The following is a 12,795-nucleotide window of genomic DNA, read 5'->3' as shown; positions in this document are numbered from 1 at the left end:
AACAAAATAAATTAAATTTGCAACTACATGTTCTGCATTTATTAATTTGGTGTAAACATCGAGAAACTAAAAAAGTTATCGCCACGCACACTTACACTTGAAAAATAAACGGAGATAGCTATGAGAGATCAAACCTTATATAGTAAACCTGACATTTACCTGATTAGTCATTTTCATTTTTGTTGATCAAAAAATTAATAAAATAAAGACTAAGAAGGAGAAGAAAGAATACTCATCAACTTCCCAATGCAAATTGACATACTTAGGCAGACGAAAACATACCATCTTTAGAAAATGAGACGAAGAACAGACGATCGAAGATCCCCAGTCTAAATTATTATATTGATACAAAAGCGTATCAGCAGCAGGAGGGGAAAAAAAACACATACAATAATGAGACCTAGCTATTACTAAACATTCCCCCACCCCCATTTGTTTGCATAGACAAACTTAATATAGAAAGAGCTATGAAAGAATGATTTACATTGACGTTCAATTCGCACCAACTAAACAATTTGAAACTATTTGTGACACAAAGTCACACGACTAAAGCCGATCAGAGGTGAAGGGATTGGAACAACCCTGTTCGGGAAACTACCGCGTTTTAGGAGGCTTTCTGTTTTGCTTATTCTTATGATCCAATCCGTCGCAACGACCTGCAACGTGCTCCGAGAAATGCAGGCTCTTGAAACAGAGTTCACAAACATCAATGTCTTGTGATTTCCTGTCTGTATGTTGTTAGTTGAGATTTTTACAGCCTGCAGTTTTATGCTTTACTTTGGAATAGCCTTAAATTACTCTTCTTTCACCAAAGACAATACTGGAACCCCTTTGGTTGAAAAACTTGAACACTTCACCCGCAGCTCATCACCCACCTCAAAGTCCCTCTTCGCACCAGGCTGCACCGCATATTCAGCAGTTAAAACAAGAAATATCTCATTGAACATCTAAAAGTGGTGGAATGCAAAATAAAACCTACTGGGACCATCCAAATATTTGCTACGGCTTTTGTGAATATCAGATGGCTAAACAAGGAAAAGAGGGGAAGGCAAGCAATGCTCACCAATAGAAACATAAAATTAAGAAAATATAGCAAATATTTTGACCCCAACTTGCAAATAAGGCATTTCACATAAAGCAGAGTTGCTGTAGAAAGTTCAAAACAATAGAGAAACTTTAAGACAGTAAGGTCAAACATACCTCAAAACGATACATTCCCCGAATTCCACCACCCAAATCAAGCACCAAACCGAGGGTACGAATTTGATGCACCTTTGCTGTTACTTTCATACCAAGCTTTAGTTTATTTGCAGTCATAGGGGTCTCAGTCGTCGCATCATTCTTATCTGACCCAGTTTTAGAATGCAGGCCTACTTCAGAAGTATGTTTCTGCTCACTTTCATCATCACTTAGTAGGTCAAGAATGGCATCCTTGCCTCTTTTGGACTTGGCATTTCTTGAAGAAAAACCAGATTCTGAAAATGACGACGACATCCTTGTTTTCTGATCAGATTTAGACGCACTTTTAAATCCATTATAACCTTTTGAATTTAGACCAGCACTTTTTTCCTCCTCATCACACTCGGCAGCACTTCGGATTAGAACTGCTGGTGTAGCTGACTTTAAAGTTGATTCACTAGTTTCAGATCCCGCATCAGCAACTTCTTTTTCTTGCTCATTGGATACATCCTCAATGGCAGCCCAAACGTTAACCTCTGGACTAGCAGGAGCAACAGGTTCATCAACAGCAATGTCTGTCTTGGATGTAGGTCTAGGCAGAGTAGCTTTTAGTGATAACTTAATATTACCGCGGACGTCCTGCCCTATACACATTAAAGAAAGTTGCTTTCCCACAGATACCACATCTGAAACTCGGGAAACCTAATAGTAAAGAGAGACAAATTAATCACAAAACAATAACATGACAGGAGTGGTCAATCTAGCCTAAACCTTCATGCCTATGACCTTGTTTCTCAAGTACAACAGGGACAGTAGAAACTATTAAACTTATGTTTTTACCACAGCTTTACAAACTATAATTATGCATGACTTACACAATTTTTACATATATAGACATTACATTTGCTGAATGAAACAATTTGTGAGGAACCGCGGCAGACTGCAAGCATTATATATTTTAGTTAATTTCAAATTTCCAGAGAAAAATTATAAACTTGTGCTTGAAAGCAATGATATACTATCTCAGACGAAGGTCATGATTATTTTCTGCAAATAGTCTCAATCTCTATTTGCATAGTAGGAGTGAGCTACTAGTGCGGTAATATCGACTTTTGTAGAGTGGGCACTACGATTGAGCAAGATCAAAAAAGCATTAACTTTTAAACTGCTAAGATACCTTTTTTTTTCCTACTGCTAAGATACTTGACATTACAAAATTTTGATCCATTACCCTAAAAGAGTAGTCATCACCCAAAATCAAAAGAAATATAGGCTCACTATGGTCCTTCCAAAATAAATCTAATATTTTGCAGGCTACTAGATTACCAGTACAAAGTGTTAATTTCAACCCAAAAATCTGTAAACCAACAGGACTGAACTTGTGTAACTCATCCTTAACCCTAGCGCACATACAAGAGAGAGAGAGAGAGAGAGAGAGAGAGAGAGAGAGAGAGAGAGAGAGAGAGAGCCTACAGGTTCGTGTGACAATTCTGAAATATGTAACAGGCCTTGTTGTCCACCATTGAACTCCACAAAGGCACCGTATTCTTTAACAGATGTAACAATACCTTTATATATGCCTCCAATCTCAATTTCACGCCCAATAATAAAATCAACCTGTCAGAAATAAATTACAAAGGATGAAATTAGTTGGCCAAGAAACTTTTCAAGGATTGTGAAGCCAAAGGAAAGTGAAAAACAAGGTTTTGAAACATCTATAGGACATGGGAAACTTTCACGACAAACCTTTCTATGACTAATTCACCCATTCTGTCTTAGCTGTTCTACTTACTTCAGTTACAAGATTGTGCTCAATCTCTAAGTAACAAATAGCATGCTAAAACAAGAGGCAGTTTATTCTCTAAATGAACATGCAGTGGGCCAAACAAATTACCTTCTCCTGTACTTTCTCCATCACTAACTGATTTTTTGCAACTATGGTAAGTGTTCCATCACTAACCGAGATCCGTGCACCTACATTATGAATCAGCAAGGAGAAATCAATACAAATCTTAAAAGTGATACAGGAATCAGCTGGAAAAGTTAACAATGAAGGCTGCAGCTTGGAAAGAACACCATCACAGAGTGTTTGCATATGCAAATGAAATGTCGTAAGACATGCATTATATGTCTCTGCGTGTGTGTCTTTGTGTGTATCCATTGACACTTAACAAGGCAAAGTGATAATGTGGTTAAGCAATATTAAGTAAAGAAAAACTAGTTCACATTCAGTTCGTTAAAGCCAAAATTAATATTTCCGAAGGGAAGAAAAATTCTACTTAAAAAGTCAAGCACACTATTAACAATAGAACTATATAAATGTTCATAAGCAAGAGAGGCACGAGGAAATATATTATTAGCCAAGTCCTCATGTCAAAGATCACCCAAAAATCAAAATAACCAGGTAAAGATAACAGATAACTCTAATGCAAACTGTTGACTGCACCTGTTTCTTCTTCAATTTTCCTCTTCAAAGCACCAACAGGACCAATCAAGCGACGAAGGGCGTCATTGCTGTATTTTAAAGTAACTGTATTGAAGCAGTTATCAAAATATTAGCAAAAGAGACATGTTAAATGAAGTGGAAACAAAGAGTTTAGAGAAATCCAGAAACAATGATGGGGGAGAAGCTACTTACCTAGCCGAGGAGAATACCTGTCATCCTGAATACGTGGAGCACTTATCTCGCGCTCCATATGCTCAAGGATTTGAAGCCTCCCTTTAAGTGCAGGATCTAGACACTCGCATACGATATCCAAAGGAATTCCAGCAGGTTTTATATCTAATTGTATTGCGGTTATTCCATTATGGGTGCCAGCAATTTTAAAATCTATATCACCCAGATGATCTTCCAGACCCTGGAAAGTTACTTAATCAAGTAAGTAAAACTCACATCAAACTCAAGAGAAAGATGGAGACCAGCCTTAGCCAAAAGAAAAGTAGGAGTCAACTTAAACCAATAAGTCAGAGGAAGAGCAGTAATGTAAACTACATAAGTGGTGATCAGATAAGTAAAGCTTTGAAGCCGATAACTCTGGCTACAAGAGTTGCAGTTTCCATGACCTCAAGGTTTTATGAGCATATATATAGCGCTGGTATGAAGTAAAATCTAATCACAGTGCAAGTAGTGCATTGGTAGAAAGACAAGATACAGACTGGGAGCTTCAGCAAGTCAAAGGGTTGCATAAACACACAAGACCAAGCTAGAACACGAAACAAATGGAGAACGCAACAGTGCACTCCACAATCTGCATTTCTACCAAAAGAAAGAAGAGCAGCACTTCTCCTAAGAATTTGGTGAACTCCAAGAGGGAATAAAAGGTCACAATAAAAAGTCCAGAGTTTCATATTACAAGCATTAAGCATGACACATCTTAAAACCTTGTCCTTCAGTGACTGGATGATTTCACAACTTTAAAGCACATACCCACAGTGACCAAATAAATTGGTCTTACTCCAGCGGCCGATATTTGAAATGGAGCAATGTGGAGTTACTATTTGAATTGCAGGTTACTATCTTGACAAAAAGATCCTAAATCCTGTAACATATATTTTGACTAGTAAACAAGGTAAATTTTACCATCTAGCTTACAGGATATTTACCAAATCCTATTTGTTTGTTTCTTTGTCCCTTTGAGGATATTCACTAAAAAGTGTATGTTTCTTTAACAAGTTGTTAGAAGTCTCACTATTTAATAAATGCTTCCTTTTCCTTCTGTTTGTCCCCTTCACTAAACTTCACAGAGCTAAGGCAAACATGCAAAAAGATTGAAACACGGTCCTCACCAGAATATCAGTTAATATACGATAGTCCTTGATTTCACCAGTTGATGGGTCAACTTCACTAACAAGCCCCACCGATAAACCTGCTACATGCTCTCTTAGTGGAATGCCAGAATCCATCAAAGCCATGCTGCCTGCATCAGCCAAACAAACAGCAATCATGACATTTGCATTCTGAACTATAACTTAAAAGACATCTTTAGATCAGAGAATCAGAGAATTCTGCTGAGTATTTGTCCACTCAGAATTTCATCATCAATATTGCACAATGGAAGTGTGAAAACATCTGATTAACATTGAGATCAAGCAAATTGAAAAATTACCTCCACACACAGTTGCCATAGATGTTGAGCCATCAGATGCCATGACTTCAGAATTGATACGGACTGTGTATGGAAAATCATCTTCAGGAGGCAATACGGCAAGAAGAGCCTTTTCAGCAAGAGTGCCTGCAGAAGATTAAACATCCAATATCAAGAAAATGATTGTCACAAATTACCTTGGTGATGCCATCATAATAGAAAAAAGTAACATGAACATAAATTTGATGAAGAGAAGATTTATCATCAAATGGCTGCCCAACTTGAAAAGCCGATTAAATTGGGTGATTATGAACAAAATCAGAATTCTAACTACTGGTTCTTGACCATGCGCATGTCTATAAGCTAGCTGTGTGACAAGGCACATCACAAACGAGGCCACAAGAATTTGTGACCAAAGAGTTAGATCAGTGTTGTAAAAAGCGGTCGCTTCCTCGCTTAAAGCGAGAAGCGAAGCGAACCGACCCTTTACCCGATTCTGCCATGTGAAGCGACTCAGGTAGAAAAAAGCGAGCGCTTCCCACTAAAAAGCGAGAAGCGACCAAGCGAAGCGATGCAAGCGAGCGCTTCTTTGTTTTAAACAACTGCCAGGCTATTTAATTAAAAAAGAAGGGCTTTCAGTGTTCTTTTATTAAACACGACCAGCAGAGCATCTGAGAGTCTAAAGAGGCGACTAGGGTTCTTCAACTTCAAGTCTTCAACAGAAATTCAACAGCAACGAGTATGTGATGATTTTCCTTCTTCTTCTTCTTCTTCTTCTTTTTCTTTTTCTTTCACTGTTTCAACGTCAAAATAGCAGCGAAATGCTGGCAAATTTTTTTTTTACCTTCGGTTCTTCTTTCTCAGTCTTCTCCTCTTCGTTGAAATGCTGCCCAGTTTTTCTTTCATTGTTTTTATGCTGCCCAGTTTTTAACAGAACCATACTGCCCTTCCTCTTATTTTTCAAGTTCACAGAGGACGGGAAAAGCTACTTTGTCCCTAGTTGATGAAGAAGAAGAAGTTGAAGAAGACGACGAGCAATATAATAATGATAGTGGAATACAAGAATTTGACAATCTTGTAGAAGAATAGGATGCTCATTTTGTGCTTTAATTGATGCTACTCTTTAGTTTTTACATTGAAGTATTGAACATTTGCTTACAATTACATGTGTTGTCTATGCAGTATTTATTTTTAAAAAAAAAATTAAAATTCCGCTTCACTTCAAAAAAGCGAGCGCTTAGCTTCTCGCTTCTCGCTTTAAGTGAAATGGGGGTTGTCGCTTTTCCTCGCTTCACGCTCTTCACAACACTGAGTTAGATCGCCTTTCGAGTTAAGCATCATCAAGCATCATTTCTGAAAGGAGCAAGGTAGGTAAGTCTGGTCTTCAACAATTGCGCTTTCACCTTTTATACTTTTTGGAGTTCGTAGAAAATGAACAGAAAAATCAAGAAACCCAAAAGATGATCAAGTGGAGAGAAATTCCAAAGCTAAAACAAGTTATACCAGATATTATAAATATTTATTCCACATATTGAGGTTGATTGTAGCTGCAAATTGACATTCTAGTATTAAGGTCCATCTACAGCTTTCACTAACCTCAGGAGCAGAACATATTATAAACCTGAGAACCAAATAGCTTACCATGACCATATAATAGACCTGAGAACCAAATAGCTTACCATGACCAACTTCACGCCTATTCAGGCCAGCTCGCTTGCCAACTTCATTCGTACAAAACGGTGGAAAACTATAATGAAGCATGAATCGCTTGCTTGAAGGACCGACCAGCGAATCCAGACGTTGAGCATCCCCAGGGGCTCCAAGGGTAACAGTGCAAAGGACCTGTATAAACATCCCATAAGGGAAAATGAATGGCAACAAGATTGCATATTTGCATGTGACAATAACCCTAAATCATAGTACATCCTATGTTTTTGGTGAAAAATGAACATACTAACCTGAGTATCCCCTCTTGAAAAGAGTGCAGACCCATGAAGTACAGGTAAATTACCAGCTTCACAGTACAAAGGCCGAACTTCGTCAAGACGCCTTCCATCCACTCTAAGCCCTTCTGAAATGATCCTTCTGCGAACAACCTGATGTTGTCAGAAACTTGAGGATGTTACCGCCACGGAGTGATAATAAAGTCAGAACTTAAGAAGAAGTAAGATGTACAAAGAAGCCCAAACATGCAGTTTGGTTCAAGGGATTAGGTTGTTATCCCGGTATAAATTTTGGGATTAAATTTATCCCGTCTTTGGTTGAAGGTATTAGCTAAAATCAGTATTATTTTTCTACCAAAATCTTGGTATAAATTATCCCATATAGAAGGTGGGATTGATTAAAGGGCAGCCCGGTGCACTAAGCTCCCGCTATGCGCGGGGTCCGGAGAAGGGCCGGACCACAAGGGTCTATTGTAGAAGGTGGGATTGATTATCCAGGATAATCCTGGGATATGCTGGTGTTAAACCAAACGATCCTAACTGAAGTATTCAAGTCTTTATTTAAAATATGACCATGTTTGCTAATGGACTTATAATCCAAAATACATGCAACCTACTATCAACCTATTATTAGGGAAATACACATTATTTTGAAAAAGATCAAATGCATGAGGAAATAACCTAGAAGGCCAATCATTGAACATGTGTTCCTCTGTAATCAACAACAGAAAAAGAAGAAACAAAATTCTGCTGTCCATTGAAGATGTACAAATAAAACCTCACAATTGGAAGCAGAAAAGATAAACTTCAGCCTCTACAAGCATACCTGCTTCCTCACTGTATCAACTGTCTTTGGTAGAATTTTTAAGCCTTCTTCATCACCTTCTTCCTCAAGGGCTCTTTTAACATCCTGTGTTATTTTTTCTAAAGCTTCTCCACGCTCAAACTGAATAACAATGGGAAACATAATATTTAATGAGATGGAAATAAGGTCCCTGCTGTCATTACCAATAGATATATAGCATGAATAGCGAAAAACAGTGAAGTCCCCAAAATTCATCTTGTAGTAAGAAAATACGAACCTTTCCGTAAGTAGGGTCTGTAAAAACAGCTTCTATAGGTTCTTTGGCCAAATTCTCAATTTTCTCAAATGTTCTTTCAGATACCATAGACAGCTTATACTCTTTCTTCTGCTTACCAGCTTTAGCTGCGAGTCTAATTTGAGGGTCAAGATACTTAACAGCCTGAATATTCAAAAATCAGCATTACTGGTTTGGAGTAATGGTGCAATAACAAATTGATAGCCAGCAATATCTCACCTCTGGATGAGCAAGTCTCAAAGCAGCTTCCAAATCCTTCTCAGAAATTTCACGAGCTTGGACATCTATCATCAAAGTTTTATCCCTCGTACATGCATATACCAAGTTAAGATCACTGATGCTAAGCTGCATGACATCCAATATGAAGACTTCAACAAAGGGGCAGGACTGCAACTACTGGTGAACATAATTGGCATCAGGTACAGCAACTGCCATAAGGCAAATTGGTAGTTGGAGTTGCCAAGTGGCTTTTCGTTTTATTCTCTTACTATGTCATTCTTCTTCATATTAAGGAAAAGATGTACTATGCCTAGTATGCAAATTCTAGGAAAAAGCTAAGTTACTCCACTATTGACAGTTTGACACCCAGCGGTGGCTACGTAATCGAGTAGCTACAACCTCTGCACGAGATCCCAAAGCTCCAAATTTTTACACTTAATGTAACCATATGCCATTAGAGTGTAAGTGTAACTGTAATATGGCCAAATTTTCATGACATTTGCCATGACATAATATCCATTATAACAAATTTGTGGTTCATGACATTTGCCATGACATAATATCCATTATAACAAATTTGTGGATCATGACATTTGCCATGACATAATATCCATTATTAGGCTAAGGATTTCTTGCTATAAATAGAGGAGTTTCTCCTCATTTGTAGATACACCAACAAGACTTGCCTTCAATTCTTGTTTCTTCCTTTCTTCCTTTATTAAGAGTGTTTTGTATGAGAGTTAAGTGTTGGGAAGCACTTGTGTGAACCCTTTCTTTGAAGTGATCTTGTGAGGTTATTCTCTTAGGGTATTTGGGATTAATTAGAGTGTTTACTCTAATTTTGTACTCTTATTGTTATAGTAAATTGCTCCTCTCCGCTTGTGGACGTAGGTCACTTTGACCGAACCACGTTAAATTTGTGTCTTCTTTATCTACTTTAATTGTCGTTGTTATCAACTTCCATTGTCTTTGTTATTGTCATTATACCGTTGTTTGGTTATATTCCGCACTACCCGGGTTCCCGATCCTAACAGTAACTGGGTATGGCACCCAAGGATTTGGCTTAACTATCAATGAAGTTGGAATAGATTATGAGACCAGGGTTCAAACCCTAATAGAGGTAAAAAAAAAATGCTATGTGATTTTTTTCAATCTGTTGAAGCAGTTGTGTCAACCTTTTTGATAAGTTACCTGGTACCTATGATGGGAGGTAATAGATACTGGTGACTTAGTCAAGGCGCATGTAAGTCGACCTAGACAACACCAATATATATATTTTTTAAAGCTTATGTGTGTTATCACGCTTGTTTTTTTTTTATTATTATTATGTCTGTTACCATGCTTGTTCCCTATGACAAACATGTGATATCACATGAGGCACCACATATGAGAGTCGTCCTCTTTTCTCCATTTCAATGACTTTAAGAATCATGTTACTTCTTTCTTTTTTTACGACCGACATATCTGTCTAGGCCAACCCTTAGGACCAACTGCACCCTTCAAAACTCGAGGATAATGGGCCCTCCTTCTACCCTTCCCTACTTAAATACCAGACTTAGTTCGCATTGCACGAGACTCAAACCTACGACCTAACTCACAAGTCCCTCAACCTTTGCCACTTGAACTAAGGCCTAAGCCCTGAGAGCCAAAAATCATGTTACTTCTCTTACAAGGACAAGGACAAGGAAAAAGTGAATCCAGAAAATCCCTGGTTTTCCACTTGGTTTTGCTGCTGAAAGTTAACACTATATCCATGTGTATGCATCTAAGTATCTGAGATCTTCTCATCTAAAGTTATAAAGAGATCGGTTTAAACTATGTTACACACCAGGATAACAAGGTTAACTGAAGGTAAAACATAATTTCTACTCCTGATACAAACTGTTTTGAAAATCTCAAATAACTTGGCCCTGTTTCTAATAGTATAATTGCAGACTTCCCTAAAAGAAACATTCATGCTAAAGTTGAACCCTTAAGTTCTCAAGATGTCAAAGTCGTAACCGCCACCAGAATGAAAGTCGACTTGCTGAAATCGAAAAAGTCTTAAAAATAATAAATTTATTCTAATGACGACATCTAATATACAATATTACCTCATCCATGCTTGGATTTACAACAAATTGACCAGAAATCCTTCCAATACGTATTACTCCAATTGGCCCACCCCAAGGAATATCCGATAACATTAGAGCAGCAGATGATGCATTAGCTGCCATTACATCTGGATCTTGTTTCCCATCTGACGAAAGAACACTTGCCATTACCTGGGAGAAAAAAAGTAATGTGAGTCAGAGAAGGTTATAGACTTCAATGAACAATTATAATCAAGTTCATTGCAATCAGAAGATGACAGCTTTACCTGCACTTCATGGTAAAATCCAGATGGAAAAAGTGGTCTTATGGGTCGATCAATAAGACGACCACATAAAAGTTCACGTTCTTTTGGAGCACCCTCTCTCCTCATATATGTTGTAGGAATAACACCTTGAGCAAATTGTTTCTCTTGGTAATCAACCTAACAGAAGCAAACAATATCAGCACTCACAACCACATAATGAACAACGGTTCAGAATACTTATTTGCAAGTATCAATCAATAGGAAAATAGAGAAGGTACAAACTGCATGGAAGAGAGGGAAAACAAGAAAAAGGGAAACACGCTTAATCTGCCCTTAGATGTTGAAGCCATAAGTACTATATAATAAGCAACGCCAATTACTATCAAACCATAAGCCACTCTATTGTAGTTTGGCCTCCTATTTCCATCATTTTCGCAGTATCCACATATCACCAGAGTAGTCAAAAGCGAAAAAATAATGCTAAAGTCTATTGGAGTTTTAAGCACAATTAAAGCATGAGCTTTAGCAAAAGAAAAAACAAAAAATAAACTACACTTAAAGCTATATGTGTTGTTGTGCCCTTTAAGACAGAACCCATGAGTGAAGGCGCACATGCTTTAGCACCTTGACGGCTAAACTAAAGCACCATTAAGTGATGCAAAGCCAACAACCTAGGGTTCACCGAGTTTCAGGGCTTAAGTGCTTTTTAAGCAAGCCTTTAACACACTGGTATCACAGATATGCCTTGTTGCAGCTCAATTTCTAGAATGCAATGCTACATAGTTCACTTCTCCAACATTACATGCAAGCAGCAGAAATTCCTACAAGTCTTTCTGTCTATACTTTGGCATCAAAAGGTTTCAATTACAACCATAAAGTTTGCTTCTTTAACTTTCATCAGGTGAAACGCCAAAATGTTACCTCCCAAAATTGTAATCAGAAAATGCTGGATATCCTGCCCTACATGTATGAGTATGCACATTTAAAATTTTGAGTGTATCTTTGGCTTTTCCAAATAAAAAAAGGTCTGTCTTTTCCATTTATATGATTTTGCACATTTTCAGTGCCTTCAAGTTACACAATATAAAGAATAATAAGGTTTTATTTTAATGCAGAAATGTGGTGAACATACTGTAAGAGGCAAAAAGTCACGAGCTGCATCGCCTTTAGATGAAGCGACAGTTGAGAGGACCTTAGTCTCATCCATGGCTAAAACTACAGAACCATTAGCAAACCTCGCAATTTTTCCAGTTTCTAGAGTAATTTTGCGTGATCCAATCTCGAATTCTTCGGCGAATGTTTCCAGAACCTTCTTGCCAGCGACAGGAGGAGTATCTGCATCGGCGAATGATGGTGACGTGGACGGCGCGAAGCCAATACGACCGCTGCAAATTGTACGGAAGCCGAATCTTCGCCATGTGAGGACGTACGGTATCAGAAGTGGGTTTACTTTGTTTCTTACAGACGCCATTAGAGAGTGAAAGGGACTAATGGGAATTGAACAAAGGGAAAAGATGCCTTTGTAGGGTTTAAGGTTTTCTCACTGTAGGAGGCTGAGGGGTTTAGGAAACACCAAAGACAGGGGGCTGGTACTTTCCTGCGTTTGTTTGCAAAAAAATGGAAAAGGACTTCTCAGTCGGTTTTTCGAGATTCTTTTTTTAAATTCTAGTTGAAAATTAAAAACAATTAACTGAAAATAATTTACCCAAAGTATCAAACTCAGAATGACTAATAAGTAATACCTGTTATAAAATAAATATTATAGAGTAGATAAACTGAAAACAAGTATAGAGAGAAACTGATATATTATTCAACTTTAAATTCATGTACATAATGAACTGAAAACTCCTTTATTTATAGAAGAAATGAAGCAGCTGCGAGGCTTTTCGGAAGCAGCTGCAAGGCTTTTCTTTAGCTGCTTGTAAGTTGTC

The 12,795-nt window shown here is 37.8% G+C and overlaps 1 protein-coding gene across 1 annotated transcript; it reads right to left on the bottom strand.

Moving 5' to 3' along the window:
* Nucleotides 1-262: 262 nt before the first annotated feature.
* LOC104107755 (polyribonucleotide nucleotidyltransferase 2, mitochondrial) lies at nt 263-12,468 on the bottom strand. The gene is made up of 16 exons (XM_009616637.4): nt 11,997-12,468; nt 10,886-11,041; nt 10,620-10,790; nt 8,527-8,652; nt 8,290-8,451; nt 8,034-8,153; nt 7,223-7,360; nt 6,944-7,106; nt 5,286-5,411; nt 4,966-5,096; nt 3,818-4,037; nt 3,626-3,709; nt 3,074-3,153; nt 2,653-2,796; nt 1,201-1,881; nt 263-899 (listed from the first exon to the last, which is right to left on the bottom strand). Exons 1-16 carry the CDS (start codon nt 12,333-12,335, stop codon nt 795-797), a joined length of 2,946 nt encoding a protein of 981 aa, XP_009614932.1. The 5' UTR covers nt 12,336-12,468; the 3' UTR covers nt 263-794.
* Nucleotides 12,469-12,795: the final 327 nt, after the last annotated feature.

Source organism: Nicotiana tomentosiformis, chromosome 2 (assembly GCF_000390325.3).
Source record: "Nicotiana tomentosiformis chromosome 2, ASM39032v3, whole genome shotgun sequence".
NCBI lineage: Eukaryota > Viridiplantae > Streptophyta > Magnoliopsida > Solanales > Solanaceae > Nicotiana > Nicotiana tomentosiformis.
This window is presented reverse-complemented; position numbering and strand designations above follow the sequence as displayed.